Raw genomic sequence first — 17,006 nt, forward strand, 5'->3', positions numbered from 1 at the left:
TACTTATTTATATGCATGATGTACTGGTTTCTTTACGTGCGAGGTGACAACAATACTAATATGCATGATTTGTTGGTTTCTTTACGTGCGAGGTGACAACAATACTAATATGCATGATTTGTTGGTTTCTTTACGTGCGAGGTGATAACGATACTTACTTATATGCATGATTTACTGGTTTCTTTACGTGCGAGGTGACAACGATACTTACTTATATGCATGATTTGTAGGTTTCTTTACGTAAGCTGAGGATTGAAACGGTACGGTAGTTTTCAAATTTTGCACTACTCATCAGATGTTTAAATGATTTTATTGGCTGAGAATATTTTTGTATTTAATACAGTGACCAATAGCACCGTGAAATTTGGTATAAATGAATATAAGACCACAGTGAAGCGTCAGGAGAGAACTCCTGAAAATTTGTTTCGTATATGTAGTAACATTAATTGAATTTTGACTTGTCACATACAAAGTAGTCCAAAAATTAGTTGCCACAGCGTATTATTGTATTAAGGCTATCTTACAAATTAAGTTTTATATAGACAGGTAAAAAAAATTGAAGTGTTTTAATTACTAACTTTTGAACAACATTTATATTAAAAAAGAAAGTAAATTCAAAAGAAAAATCCGATGTACCAACATAGATATTTCTTCTTTTGATTCTATCAGGATGGTTTTACTTCAGGTCATTTATAATTCTTTTTTATCTTAGTTATGGTTTGTTGACGAAGAACTCGGTGAAAGCCCAGAGTTCTAACGTCGTCTCCAAACCAGACAGAAAGTCCACAGGAAACTAACTATGCGACAAGTCAACACACTGTTTAAAACTTTCTGTAAAAGAAGTCTGTTAGTATGTTGTGGTTAATGAATCATATCATAGAATCTCCTGTATGGAATTAATTTTTGAGTATATTGTTAAAATTAATTATTAGATTATTAAGTGCAGACTGGAGGCTAGAAATCATTATAAAAGGTTCTTTAAGGATTTTTCAGCCAATATTTCTAAAATTTATAAGCTACACATCTAACAATGTTAATTTGCCATTAAACCTTTTCATATTTTTTTCAATGATAAGCGTGACCGGACTATGAATCCGACGGTTCATGGTTCGCAGTCTGTTGCTGCAATAAACGTCTTCCGCACTTTGGAGCCGTGGATGCTTTGTAGTGTTGATAAATTTCTTTCCTTGTAATCTATCAGTTCTAAATTGAGAACGGCTATGCGTAGATGACCTTGTGTAGCTTTGAGCGAAAATGTTGAAATAGATAAAGAAAGAAACAAATCATATTGTTTAAATGTTGAATTCCGAACTGCAATCCAGTACCGCTAAGCCTGACGATGATTACTGCAATGTAACCTACAATTTGTTATTATAAGAATTTTAATGCCGAGAAATTATGGATTGTTATTTTTAATTAATCAAAGTTAAAAAACACATTTGCATAAAGTTTAATGATCGAAAACTTAGCTACAGAAATTTATAGATTTCCAGCTATTTATTAGGGAATATAGTGTTATATACACACACACACAAGAAAATTATCTAAATATTTTAAAACCAACATTTGTTTTAACAAGTCAGTAATTTTTAACTACTGTTTCAATTTCTGGTATTCACTAAAGGTAACGCAGGGAAAATCGCTTAGCAATGGATTGTGATAATTATAAATTGTGTGTGAATGAAAATAAAATAAAATCAGTTAAAAGAAGTATCTGAGGAATGAAACATCCGGTCGATCTTAAATCACCTATAAAGATGGTTACGGAATCAATTTCCATAATCACAGACGTTGGAAATTTCAGAATTCAGCTTATCCATTTTTTACGATAATTTAATTTATTCTCACTTTGTTAAAGCTCCCTCTATTATTTGCTTAAGTTCAATAGTTTTCAATAATATTATTTTATAATAAAAATTCTGTATTATCTTACATAATTAAATGTTTTAAGTTCAAAGCTTTATGATGAGTTTACTTCAAACTGACCGCACTTTTGTTACTGCATCGTGACTTCTTAGCGCAAAAAAAAGCCTTTAAAAAAAATTAAAATCTTAAGTATTCTATCAACTACTTCAACGCAAGTGTTATAATATTATGCATAAAGAAGAAAATATACGTGAACATATAATATCAGAAAAGTAGAAAAACCTAAATTATAGAAAAAATATTCTGAACGAATTTTGGATACTGTTTGTGATGCGAAAACGATAAACCAATTTTAGTTCAACGTATGCATATATCCACAAGGGAATAGACTGAGCTAGTAAGCTACGTTCTCTATAGATACCAATTTATTCCACCAAAATGCATATGATAACATTTTCGAAACATAGCATCTGTTCCTCAGAATTTTTACAGATGTAATGTAAGTGTCAAATATGTATGTATTGTGTGTATCCATATAAATAGGTTTAAAATAAAACACTGAAAAGTGATATACATAATATATGTAAGCTCAACGGGGTAGTGATGAAAGGCTAAGCTTTTGTACTTGATAAAAGCTTTTTCTTAGACAGATGTTTATGCAACATGTTACACATGAAATACACGTGAAAACCTTTATCATTCAAAATCAATCCAATAACTTGTAGCATGTAATAAAAGGAGGCGAACAGATAAGATAAAACTTTAGTTTCATAATAAATCGTACATTTAAAAAATACTTTCTTCAAATTTATTACTTTAACACATCAGATAGGTTATTACTGGGCTTTATAACGAGGACAATTACTGAACAAATACGTAACTATAAAAGATATTATCCCCCTGTGGATCACTAGTAAAGTTACGGATTTACAAAGGTAAAATCGGTGTTCGATTACCCGCTGTGGACAGTACGTAGATAGTCCACGGTGTAGCTTTGCGCTAAAAACAATAAAATAATAATTACCGCAAAAGGCCAAACAAATAACGAAAGTTGGGGGAAAATATCATAGTATGGTGAATGTAAGTTCTGTGTATTTTACTTTTATTATTATTTGGTTTCCCTGATAATTAGAAAATATTTTCAAATTGCACATGTTCTAAATAAACACATCCGGTTAATCAAAGGACCATTTCCTTCAAGATTTCTCGAAGAATTAATGGAATGCAGTGAAACCGGACTGCATATACAGAAATGCCATTTACTCGATTGTATGGGAACTTGGTGCGCACGCAATCATATCATTAGACATATATTTGGAAGAGTAATAGATTGAATTCCATAAGATCTTTCTCACCCTAGAACAGCATAAAGAAAAAAAAAGGTATGTTGATGAGTCTTAGAAATTACAATCGCATTTGCGTTGCAAGAGCTATTGTTTTTTTGTGGATCTCCTGATGAAAGAAAACCTTAAAAGAAAAGTTTTGAGATATTGTGTTGCAAAATACAAAACCTAAACGTTACAGAATTATTTCAAGTGTGGTGCATGTGAGGGGTAAAAAAGCAGCAGTGTTATTCATTCGAAAACGTACATTCAGTCAAAATATTAAATAAAGGAAACTACATTACTTGGAATAATGTATAGATGGTCTTCTAAAATGTGGTCTTGTGCATTATTTGGTCATCATAACAAATAAATACAGGTTTCTCCATGTTGGTACTTTTATTTCATTTTGTAACACGCTTTTGACTGTTATACTGCAGCCGTATGTCTTCATGCAGGCTAATATTTTTTGTTGTTGGGTTTTTCATCCAACCGTGTTTTGAATTTATATAATATTGTTATCTGTATTTATTCTGTTGTCATAAAGTTTATGGTTTGAAAACAAGGATTAACTACACCTAGTTCAGAAGGAAACTTTCTTTAGTGCATATGGTAAAAAGAAAACGTAAGTATAGTTATGGAAATGAAAGGCACACCCCACTTGATGGATGGATCAGAATTGGTAATGTATGATGGTTATATCAGCATTTAATACATTTATTTATAATATGATTTTAAGTTATGCAAACATCTGGGTATAAATACGATGAATTTTATTACTTTTTAAGAAATGTACTTACTCTGAAGTAATTACCACTTTATAAAGTTGATAATTAAAGAGTGTGACTAGAATATTAAAAAAACGAAAACAAAAAGTCGAATATCACAAGTACATCTCTAAAGACGATGATTTAATCAACTATCCAGTATAACATGTGTAACCTATAAATTTCTGAAAGACTAAGTTAAGTATGGTTTGAACCGGTATACAATAACCTAATGCAGGCCTGTTTGTAATGAGCCTACGTTTTAAAATTATTTGTTTTTTGAAGATGATCCATAAACAACTTGGGCGAATTAAGCTCCAATTGCTCATATCACATTATAGCTATGAAAAAGGAAATAGAATGCTGCAACAAAACAGCATGAAGGTTTCTATGTTAACGAATGCCTTAGCCCTTAAATTACCGACTTGCTTATGTACCGATTAAATCTGCATATTAAGTAATCTTTTTTATGTTTCTGTCTGCTACAATGCTCGCTGTAAAGAACTATCCGAACAAAATTGGGTGAAACTTGAGTAAGGAAACACATTATGTTAATATAATAATAGGTAAACAAACAACGATTTATAAGTATAAGTACATTTTTTTTTTATTGATGGTGAACCATACTACATGTTTCAAAAGACAATGTTCTGTCGAAACATATAGTATTTCTACCACCAATAAAAAAATATTTACTTATATTTATAAATCATGTGTTGACTACCTATTATTACAGTTTGGTGAAATCACCCATTTTCTGTGTAAAATTCATAAGAAACCCCCAGCAGGAATTTGTGGGGTTTAAATGCTATATTGTTAATATTATTATGTGGGTCACATTTTATCAGGGACGCTGTAACCAACAATGTAATGATTCCACAAGCAACTTGGCCAATAGAAAGTCAAGAAAAATGTGTTTAATGATCCTTTAGGGTTCATGCATTTACCCATCGATGCACTTAAGGTTAAACTTGGTACATTATCGTTTCGTCGTTACTGCTTATTATAGAAAACCGAATTTTATAACCTAGTCTAAGTGCCTGGCATGGCCAGGTGGATAAGGCGCTCGACTCACAATCTGAGGATCGCGGGTTCGAATCCGCATACTACCAAACATGCTCGCCTTTTCAGCCGTGGGGGCGTTATAATGTGACGGTCAATCCCACTATTCGTTGGTAAAAGAGTAGCCCAAGAGTTGGCGGTGGGTGGTGATGACTAGCTGCCTTCCTTCTAGTCTTACACTGCTAAATTAGGGATGGCAAGCGCAGATAGCCCTCGTGTAGCTTTGCGCGAAATTCCAAAAAACAAAAAACAAACAAAACCTAGTCTAAATTAATAAAAAAGAATCTTATATTTTGCCTTGTACAACACCTTCCCTGGTCATGCAACTAGTTATTCTACTAGTTTATCCTATTTGCCTTCTATAAAAAATAAAGATGTGCGATGTATAGAGAATGTATAAATGTGACATAACTGTTACCCATAATTTTATCCAAATTTTACGAGCCCTACATTTTTAATTTATGAATGGCCTTCTGGACCTTCAATTTAATATTATTAATGTTAAGTTGAAGTTCTATAAGTCTTTCGTTAGGTCAGGATCATAATTTCTAAAATTCTACTATTGTTTGTGTGGGTCTGGAAACATGAGTCGTTGTTAAAAGTTATAGTTTATCATGATGCTTCTTGTGAAACTGAAAGAAAAAACTATAATTATTTGCCACAACAATCGGGTTAGCTACACTTTGTTGTAAAAGAATATCTGTCATAAAAAAAAAAGAGTTCTGTAAGCTGCATGTGGTCCATTAGATCATCAGCATGAAAGTTTTTACCTCTGACATTGTATACGCATTTACATTTCATATGTAGAACCTATATTATTATACAATTCTATTTTCGCCGAAACTGTCTTTTATCTTATGAAAGATTTTAATTAAGTTATTTGTATTCTGAAACTTCATCTTTCTAGTGAATGGATGTTTAGCTTTTATTTAATTTTGAAGCGGGAAAAAATGTTAAAATGATTTTTTTTTATCTTTTTTGGCCCAAATTCACGTTAAAAATTCCCACTTCACATGACACATGCAGTGTATAACTGTAATTATGGTTTAATTTGTATTTCTCGTTTTGTAAGAAAACATTAAAGGCCACACGTTTTACATGACTATTATAACAATATGGTAATTTTTTTCAAGGGTAAAGGCGAAGATTATATTTTTAGGCCTATTTTGTTTTAACAATGTACAACAAATGTTCGCCTGATTTTCTTTTGTGTCCATTGAAGAAATTTAGTAACTTATCCTTATAACTCTGGAATTTGTTTTGTACAGTAAAATGAAGTTAATATTAGCTACCGCTCAGAGCAAACTACCGATTTAGATAACGCCTCATGTTAGAGCTCTGGATGTCGGGTTCGAATTCGTAGTATATCATAACACATTCCCCACATGTTAAGCTTTGGGCGCGTTATACCGTAGGTGGCGGGTAGTAGGGTGCTGCTAACTACCTCTCTTCCACCTGGTCAGGTCAGTATTTCATAATTAGAGACGGCGGCAGATAGTCTTAGTAGCTTTGCCAAGAATACGAATACAATTACTTAGATAAAAAGTATAAATTAACCCGGTAATGGCCAAAAAAACATCCTGTTATTACGTCTTTACTCATAAATATTAGAATGCATTCTTTCATCAGTTGGGTATCCTCGCTGTTAACGATACGTATATTTTCAATTCTAGGATTATAGTTAAACTAACAAAGATATTCTTAAAAAAACTCGGTTGTCAAGAAGCTTTGGTGAAGCATAAAACAAAACAACAACTTGATCTTAAATTAAGTTAATAAGATTAATAATACACGATTGAAACAGAAATATTGGAAGGGATAGTGACTTACCAGGATGATACACGATGCTACTATGCTTTTGGTAGTTTGTTTGTGGTATCAAAATGACACACTCAAAAGTTGTAGCGCCATCTAACGGAAGGTCACTATCTTTAATTTCTTTGGTAAGAAGCACCCGATATGATCCATTATTTTTCTCTGTTTTAGTTGGAGTGTTTTGTAGAAGTTTCCGCTCACTTTTTCCAGGTGCCATCTGAACCAACGTCACTTGTGGTTGAGGGTATATTTGATCCACCTCACACGTGAAAGTGGCTACTTCTGATGAAGTTTTAGTATAATTAAACTTAATGCGTTTTCCAGGAGCTGAGAGTAAAACAAGAATCTGATGAAATAAAACTTGCAGTATAAGAAAAAAAAGTCTCAATAAAATAAAACAATAGTTTGATTAGAAAGAAAATATGAGTTGACTTGTAAAAAACGAACTTGTTTTTAGGTGACAAGAATTATTACAACAAGTAAGAAACTGGGTAACCAATAAAATCTTACACATATGATTTTATATATATATATAATATCAAACATTTATAACAACAAATAGTACTTTATGTTAATAACGGATCAGCCATGGCCTAAAGATTTGCGTGTCGGGCTGCGAATCAGAGGGTGCAGAGCTCGAAACGTGTCGCTGCCGTTTGCGCGGTTCTTACTTTCAACTATGAGTACGTTATAAAGGCGATAACCAACCTTATTATTCGGTTAAAACAAACCTTTAGTGGCATAGAGTGCTGCTTGCTGACTGCCTTTCCTATGACAAGTAGTTTAAAATTAGGACGGCTATGCCTAAATCCTTGGGGTCTTTGACCTGCTTGTTTAGCCGACGTGAGAATAAGGTGCCATTCAAGTTAAAATTTTCCGTTCTGCTCACTACTATGTTTGGAATAGGTTAATACAAAGCCTTGTTAGTTAGTTAATATACCTTTACCTCATTTTAAAGTGCATGGTCATCATCAATATGAAATGTATGTTACATTGTTAGATGCTATTAATTGGCTAACAACAAATATCATGTCATAGCAACAGTTAAATTTTGAAACTAAATAATCACTTTTCTTGTTCTCCTGGATTGTTTTGTTTTCTTGGCATGGCTAATCGGTCTTTCTTTGCATTTATTGCTTTTTTTTTACATGCTCATCCTGAGTTCCAACGCACTTGTTTTGTTTTATATGAAAGAATTCAACTGAAATTCCTTCTAGAACTTAATCATGACTGTTCATAGTTCATTAATTAATAGAAAAGTTTATTTCTTATCTTGGAGACCACGAACTCTCCTAATGTAAACACACAATGCTCAGCTCTTCAGTCCTAACGTTCACGACTTCGCAGAATATGAGAAATAAAATATTATATTTTGTTTAAAATAACTGAGTATTTGCAAAGTTGATGGATAAAGTTGTTTGACTGTAAAGAGATTACGTTACCATTCGGTTTCGAACGAAAGTACAGTCCAGTTAGATTAAGTAAATCGTTAATATGTATGAGGGTGAGATGATATTTACTATTTCTATGAACGTAAGTAATCACTGGAACGGAAATCTAGAATAGGCTAGAGATGGTTCATTTGAATGCAAATACAAAGTTGCAAGTATAAATAAAAGAAAAAAAAGAGGTTATTCGTGATCCGAGAACGTGATTTTCTATTTATTTTACTAGCAGAGCTCTAGATATTTTTATAATTTATAGGATTTGAGAACGTTCTTTTATTATGAAGAAATTTTATATATTCTTTCTCTGCCACGATTTTAAAGGTCATTCATTTAATTACGATTCTTATGTTTCTCTTATCCGTTACTTTTAGTTTTGGGGCAAAAAAAAAAAAGATTCACAATCTATATTCAGTGTTTATAGCTCTTCTGTTTTTCAGATTAAATAAAATCGCGTTTTTCTATAGTAAGTCCTTACCCTGCACACTAAAAAAGGTTCAGTTAACTCTGTACAATAATGAAAAAATAAATTTCGTGTTTAAACAAAAATGAGTTTAGTGTTTTTACTTATTTCCTTAATTTTGGAGTTTCTAAAAAAAATATTAAAGACAAAATTGGATCCTATTTGTGAGGTCAGTTTAGAATACTGAAATAATAATAACTATCAAATGTTTTCTAAACTTATCTTGGATAGTAAATAGATTTCTATTCGAAACGGAAAACTCAAATTAACGTATCACTAACTCATATATTACAAATTCAAAAAAAAAAAATGTGCAGATCTTACGGCCTTATTTGGTATTCTCTTAAGTTAGTAATGTTAGTAACAATCTACCAGTCCAAGAAACGACGTGTTCACAATAACCCAAGCTTTCGGCTCTTATACAATTAACAAACATAGTGTGTGTACATGTGTTTTGTTTTAGCGCAAAGCTACACAATGAGTGAGCTATCTTCTCTCTATCACCACAGGGAATCCATCCTCACATTTACTTACCGCTGATCCATTAGGGGACAATAAAAATAGTAATGAACAGATGAACAAAGAGCCTGGCATCCAAAGTTGAAAGTAGAGCAGTTTTACGTATGTGATTAGTATATGATCTGAGTAAAAACGATTTAGTCATGAATAATCATGTATTACTTTATTGTAGCAAACATAATCCACTCTCTCCTACTTCCTTTTTTTTTAGTTTCTTTATAATATATCTTCTTAACGTTTTGGCTTCTTTTATTACAAGATATTCCTTGTTCACCGTTTTTGCGGTGAAGAACACTTGTACTTCATTTTCTATGCTTTTAAAAATACAGGGCTTAGTAACTAACTGGACGGATTATTTCGCGTCAGTTATATGCGGTTAAATTAGAGCTTGGTGTCGCACTTTGTAAGGTGGCCTAAATTTCTAAGCTGTATTCTTCGCCTACATAATTACTCTAACAATACACCATTGTCTATAAAATAACCCAATGTAAATTACAAAAGAAAGTCTCGAGGCTAATGCAATGAAATACTCAGGTAGTCCAATTTAGTAGTTAACATATGATTCCACGAATAGCCCTATTGGAAACTGTATTAGTGATAGACGAAATTCATGCATTTTATTAATTTCTGGTGAAACGTTGAGAGATGTTTTATTCACTTTGCTGACAATGATCTCTTCGCAAACCTCGTTCAAACTTAGAAATGTAAATATAACTTAAAACTACTTACAAATTAATCTCGTTTTCATCATTTATTTACCAAGTGGAGACCTAACAGTTTTGCATAGAAAGCTGCCTTGTTAATTAATTAAATATCAAAGCTGACCGGACTTCTGTACATCATTTTTGAAAATAATATATTAGTCCTTGAAGTCGTAAAATAGATTTATTCTAACTAGAAACAATTACTGAAATTAGCTCCTTGATGCCGCTTCGTTTCTTATTCACGTTGTAACTGCGAAAACAGAAAATTAACCAGTGATAAATACTGCGGTCACGACAATCGCTCACAATAAAAGTTTGGGTAAAACAACAAGTTGTAACTGAAAAGCCACGGCAAATATGTTCATTTTGAATCAATTTGATTATAATCTTATTTGTTCTTGTCCCCATGTTACCTCTTGCCATATCACGTAAATAATTACTTAAATTACTTGTCATGATATCTCTGATGAAATTAAAATTGCACGTTCGATAAAAAGAAATATACGTATTATAAAACTTGTGGCAAATAAAAGTTTTCAGATGATTTCAAATGGTAAGGAAGAAAAACGTTAACTGTGTAAGTGTGCCCGGCATGGCCAGGTGGATAAGGCGCTCGACTCACAATCTGAGAGTCGCGGGTTCGAAACCGCATCCCACCAAACATGCTTGCCCTTTTAGCCGTGGGGGCGTTATAATGTGACTATCAATCCCACTATTCGTTGGTAAAAGAGTAGCCCAAGAGTTGACGGTGGGTGGTGATGACTAGCTGCCTTCCCTCTAGTCTTACACTGCTAAATTAGGGACGGCTAGCGCAGATAGCCCTCGTGTAGCTTTGCGCGAAATTCCAAAACAAACAAACAAACTGTGTAAGTAAACTGATGATCGGGTATGATATTTTTGAAGTAAAGTGAAGAAATGATGTACATCTTATTATCCTACTAGCAGGAGTCGCAAAAGATTTGTATTCGTAAATTGCAATCAATAAATTGTTATAAAGGCAGTTTAACAAAACATTAGGCAATGGAAAATACCGTAAATATTGTGTTACCGATTTATATTAGGTAAAGAAGTTGGTTTGTCTTTAGAATCTTTAGTGAGAGATGGAGAGATAAGGGGAGCGTTCCCCCTTGTTAAGGTAAAGTATTTGTCAATTAATAATTGCTTATAGTGTTATGATTGGGCATATATGCACGTCATTTGCTGAAACGTAAATATAATATAAACTATTTCTGTGTATATTCTAGTGTGCTAAACGCGGTAGCTCTATTTCTTTGAGATACCACATTTTAGCCTCTGTAATATGTGTGCATTTTCTTTTTAATAAATCAGTTTTGCAGTTTTACTTTTGGTAAACTGTAACGTACGTTAAATCGCTAGTGAAGAAGGTAAAAAAAAACACACACACAAAAAAATGAAATCTTCTCATAGCGGTGAAATGATTCGCAAAAAATGTCATGGACACTTACCATAAACTATCATGTCTTTGTTTGCATCATCGATGCCGTTTAGCGAAGCCACGTGACAAGAATACTTTCCGCTAATTTCTGTGGTAGGGTTCAGAATCCGAAGACCGCGATATTTCGTAAAGTTATCTGAAGGCGAAAGGAAAAAACTCGTGTCTACTCGATCCTGGAATTTTTCTGAAAACCGACGAGAGTTAAGCTCTGGTATCCATTGGTAAATAGGATTAGGATCTTCGTTGTGATACCATTTAACTACCAGTTGTTCGTCTTCTTCTGTGAAGTTATATATACAGTCCAAATCAACGTATTCTCTAGTACCATTCTCAACCAAATGGGGCACAGAGAGACTGGTAATCGCCAGGCTTTCGGTTCCTTGTAAAAGAAAAAAAAACAAAAACGTTTAGTAGATTTGAGCAAACGTAAATAAGTATATTAATTATAACTTTATTTAGCATTAACTCGAATAAAGAAATATGATATACATTAGAAATATGTTAACTTGTAAAATAATGTAAATATTGGCATAGTAGCTTACTGGGCTACAGATAGAAAGTTCTGAGGGTCGGATGAGCGATATATTAAAATTTACAGTTTGGAAAGTATTATAAAAGTGACAGTAAATCCCACTATTCCGTTGAGAGAAACGCGTAGATAGCGAGTATGCTGACTTATTTTCCTGACTGGTCAGCAGTTCTAAAGTAGGAACGGCTATGCCTGAATCTTGGGGCCTTTGACTTGGCCGTTTAGCCCCATGTGTCGCATAAGTTGGAAAATACCAAATAAACATGTATAGAAAACATGCACTGAAAGTAATTTAAATTAAGGATTACAACTGAAAAATGTTTCATGATTTAGATTTTATAAAGATATGGAGAAATTAAAATCACACCCAATCACTCAGAAAAAAAAACACGATGTACCAGACATAACTTTGTTTTTGAAGTGTATATGCATGTTGATAAAGATAAACTAAAAAACAAACAAAAACATTCACATGTCATTATAAGAATAGAGAAAAAAATAATGATTAAAATATAAGTATTTGACAAGTCACAAACGCAGACTAATTGGTTCTTACAACAGATATATTCAGGTGCACTTACTGAACTGAGTAATGTAAACACATTACAACTGTACTTAATGAGTGGAAGGAAAAACATAATATTAGTGAACGAGATTTTCAAAACAATGAGAAAATGAAATTTGAATAATCCATTCTTGTACTATGATATATATTTATGTTTCAATGTCTTACAAAATATATTATTTAACATTTTATGGTTGGTAACTTATGTTACAAACATTCAATATTACGAAATGTTTCATGGAAAAGTCAACCACTCATTCAGTTTTATATCGAATTTTATTTGATAAGAAACTCCTAAACTGTTTTTAGTGAATTTTCTGGCCCTGTAATACAGTTGGTTTGTGACATGATTTAGAGGCGCTATATAGTAATTTCATAATATACAAATTTCTTTAGGTTTAGAAAGCTAAGAAAATCGAAGTAGAATTATTTTCTGTTCTTAGATTTTCTCGCTTTTCAAACACAGAAATTACCGAATTTTGTAACTTAATGTGACGAAAACAAAGTTACCATTTTAAAACTTTTGTTTTGACGAGAGGTTTTTCTAGATATTCTAAATCAATATATTCTGTCGTTCGTTATTCTTTTATTAATTACACCAGGTTTTAATCACCTAAGCATATGTTGGAGTTATAGCAAATAAGCATTTTGCAAGCTTCGTTCGAATGAAACTTTCTGACTTGGGGCACAGAATATTGTTGACTATTATACCACTCTCAAGTTGTAAGTATTCAGGCGAGTTCTATGTCTACAGCGTTTCGAAATGTGAACTAATTAAAACCAGTTATTCACAGAATTTTTTCTTAATTTGAAGTTATTCAATTGGAATTGAACAGATGCATACGTTAAACATGTTAAATTCCCAGATGGTTCGATCCCCCGCGGCATACACAGCGCAGACAGGTCATTGTACAACTTTGCGGACGAAAGAAAACAAATCCTAGATATCCCAACTTGCAAAGAGTATATGTAGAAAGTTTTCATAGAACTATCATTTGACAGTCAAATATGACTTAAGAAATTGTACACACTAACTGTGAGATAGAAATATAATATGCATAAAAATGCACAATTTGCGAAAGCTTTAATTCATAAATATGGCACACAACTTTACAGCTGTTGTACAACTGAAGTCGTCTAAGATATGATGGCAAACAAAAGTTAGCAAAACGCAGAGTTGGTGAAAAGTTGGGCTGAAGTAAAATCGATATAAACTAACATGTTAAGGTTTAATGTGATAACGTTTAAAACCAGAGCCGAAATTCACATCTCTTTTACGTTAAATCTATTCGAGTTAGTCTTCAGTTTCTTAAGTACAAAGGTGGCATTAAAGACATTGAAACATCTTTCCATTTGAAATCTCAACGGACTGAGCATGACTTAATGTTTAACGTATCGGGTTACGGATTTAAAGGTCCAGGGTTCGAGATGTAATGCCACTTAGTAAATGATAATATTCGAGTCAAAAAGCTAAGAGTGCTGCTGGCTTCCTAAATTTTGAACCACTGACCAGAAGGATGCCTATACCCGAACCATAGAGGTCTCCGATCTGACTTAATATGATAAATTTGTTTCTTCTTAGTTAGAATCGAAATAGAGCAGCGTTATTCTAATTGTAGTTTGTTCTAACTTTATCTGAAAGTCTAATGACAACTACGTGGTCGATAAACGATTTTTGGATACGATATTTTTCAGAAAAGCAGCCATAATCTATGAGATTTTAGGTTTAACTGCTAACATTTTTACAGATGTTAGATCCTAGTTTTAACTAAAAATAACCACTAAAAATGCATGATCACAAAGTATTTTTTCCTGATGCTACAAAATATTTTTAAATAAGTTGTTTATGTTTTTTTTTATTTTCTATTTTTCTATTTAACCGTGTATTTATTAACAAACGACCTTTCATGACATGGATTCTAGCTACTTACCTATTCGGTCATAGGTGTATTTATTTGTGAAGGATGATGATGTAATCGATGACAGTAGTAGAACCCTGATAACTGAAAACATTAAAAATAAGGTATAAAACATGTCCCCCAGTGGCACAGCGGTATGTCTGCGGAGTTACAACGCTAGAAACCGGGTTTCTGTACCCGTGGTGGGTAGAGCACAGATAGCCCATTGTATAGCCTTGTGCTTAACTACAAACAAACAAACATTTATAAGACCTACTCATAATCGACCTTCAACCTGGCATGGCCAGATGGTTAGGACGCTCGACTCGCAATATGCGGGTCGTGGATTCGAATCCCCGTCACACCAAACATGCTCGCCCTTTCAGCCGTGGAGGAGTTATAATGTAACGGTCAATCCCACTATTCGTTGGTAAAAGAGTAGCCCAAGAGTTGGCGGTGGGTGGTGATGACTAGCTGCCTTCCCTTTAGTCTTACCCTGCTAAATTAGGGACGGCAAGCGCAGATAACCCTCGTGTAGCTTTGCGTGAAATTTAAAACAAACAAACAAACAAATAATCGACCTTGGAGTAGATGACAAATAGTTCAACCTGACAAAAGGAGACAAAAAGCATACGAGATAGATCCAAAAGAGTTGCTATCAAACAGAAAGGAAGAATGTATGAATTGGCTTTAAAGCCACGACTCCTACACGTAAGGAGATGAGAAGTGGCAAGTCTTTACTTTGTGAGCCATTGAGAATATTATTACACTAAATGGGACAGGGGTGAACTTACCCATCCTTAGAGTTATGAAATTCTTAAACCCACAGCACATCACCGAAGTTGTTTATGTATATATGATCAATTCCTTTTAGACCTAGTTCACTCATTAATTATCACTGTTGCATACCAGATAGCTAGCCATACTTTCTGTTAGACTTATGTACTCTGATCCTTTTACAAATATGTGAATTAACAGTGATCAAGGAAAATGAGATTCTTTGGCCTTCTTCTGCATGTACAAATTATGCTAAATCGTGGCTCATGTAAGCGTGGTTACTGGTTTATTATGCCAACGTAAGGGCACACTAGCTGAAGAAATGAAACAAAGTTGTAACACAGCAAACATTTTGAAACTGTCGATATTAAGAGCATTCAGAAGAATAAATTTAAGCAAATCCAAGTTAAGGCATACTCAAGCTGCTAGTAATGAGCTGGTAAGAAATATTGGTAGAAACATTTACTGTAGCGTTTTGATATTAATTACATAATGTACTGTATGGGAGCATATAACACAGCAACAATACATAACTGAGGATTCACTGCCATAGAAAACAACTTCATCACGGCTCCAGACTGCCATGAGAATATCATAGAGAATATATTTAATGGGACATCAGAATCTAGCTAGATTGTTCCAAACCAGAACAGTTACTGAGAGGTAACGTAATTAAGGCATACAGTTATGTCTTCGAATGCTTGAGTAATAGTCGCAGTTATTTTTCATTGAAATTGTGATAAAGTTGTTAAAGCTAAACTATCTAGCTGCCTGTGACTTTAGTATCCACCTGCAGCCCAGATATTACTCAGTATAGGTAGTTTGATTTATGCTCTACGTTGTGGGAAATTAGACACTAAGCAGACAGACACCATGGACAAGAAACTAAATAGTATTAATAGATAGTCTTAACATTTATTTGTCAGAAGAGTTACCATTATACTCTCTGAGAATTGACTCAGGGAAAAAGTAGACAAAAAAAGTAAATAAAAATGCCGAGCTAAAAGTGTATAGTAAAAGAGAATAAGAGGGGAAGTGTGACAGAGGGTTCTCTCTGTGCAAAGAAGAAAACGACAAAAAGACTTTAGCAGTCTCCCACACATCTTAGGTAGAAGTGAATTTCTTAGGCAACCTTTTCTGAGAGTGAAGATATGTCGCATCACAGACTATAATTGTCAGACATTAGCTTTCTGAAAAGGAGAGCCACCCTCTGACCTTAGCATTTATGTTAGAAAGCTAATCACGCATTAATAGCAGGTAAACAAACTTGTGATTATAGTAGACAAATACTGAATTCTAACTTTTTTAAGCTGATAATGTTTTGTGCAAACTTGTTTTTAGATAACAAAGTACGTTCTAATGGAAAAGAGGTTGGAAGGGCTAGAATTACGCCATTCACACGAAGATATAAAAAGCAATTATTATGTGGATGTACACAGCGTGGTCACAAGTAAATAGACACCACCTTTTCAGAAAAAATAAAAATGTTTAGTCATATTCACATAAATTGATAAATTTATAATTTAATTAATATCTAGTAGATCTTCCTATCGCTTCGTGGAGTTCGTTGATCCTTTGGGGCATCTTGAGAATCATCTCGTCAATTTTAGATTGTGGGATTTTCGCCCACTCTTGCTTCAAAACTTGGAGTAGATCGCTCTTCGAAGATGTTTTTTTTTTGGTTGTTTCATGACTTGCCGGTTGAGTATGGCCCAGAGGTTTTCGATGGGGTTCATGTTAGGAGATTGGCTCGGCCAGGGCAACTTCTGGATACCATTTTCTTCCTGCCACTTTTGGGTGTTTCTAGCAGCGTGACAC

General features: G+C 33.4%; 2 protein-coding genes across 3 annotated transcripts in view; one reads left to right on the forward strand and one right to left on the reverse strand.

Moving 5' to 3' along the window:
• LOC106473656 overlaps window positions 1–17,006 on the reverse strand; it is an 82,527-nt gene that overhangs the window by 47,766 nt on the left and 17,755 nt on the right. For both annotated transcript variants that reach the window (XM_013934339.2, XM_022403109.1), the window contains exons 2-3: window positions 11,430–11,798; window positions 6,848–7,159 (exon numbers count right to left, since the gene is read on the reverse strand). In XM_013934339.2, the coding sequence (XP_013789793.1) occupies window positions 6,848–7,159; window positions 11,430–11,798 (681 nt within the window). The remainder of the gene's footprint in view (window positions 1–6,847; window positions 7,160–11,429; window positions 11,799–17,006) is intronic.
• Window positions 1–17,006, forward strand: part of LOC106473624 (hemicentin-1-like) — a 256,608-nt gene that overhangs the window by 28,203 nt on the left and 211,399 nt on the right. The gene's annotated exons all lie outside the window — the stretch shown is intronic.

The sequence above is a fragment of the Limulus polyphemus genome, unplaced genomic scaffold (assembly GCF_000517525.1).
Source record: "Limulus polyphemus unplaced genomic scaffold, Limulus_polyphemus-2.1.2 Scaffold132, whole genome shotgun sequence".
Lineage (NCBI taxonomy): Eukaryota > Metazoa > Arthropoda > Merostomata > Xiphosura > Limulidae > Limulus > Limulus polyphemus.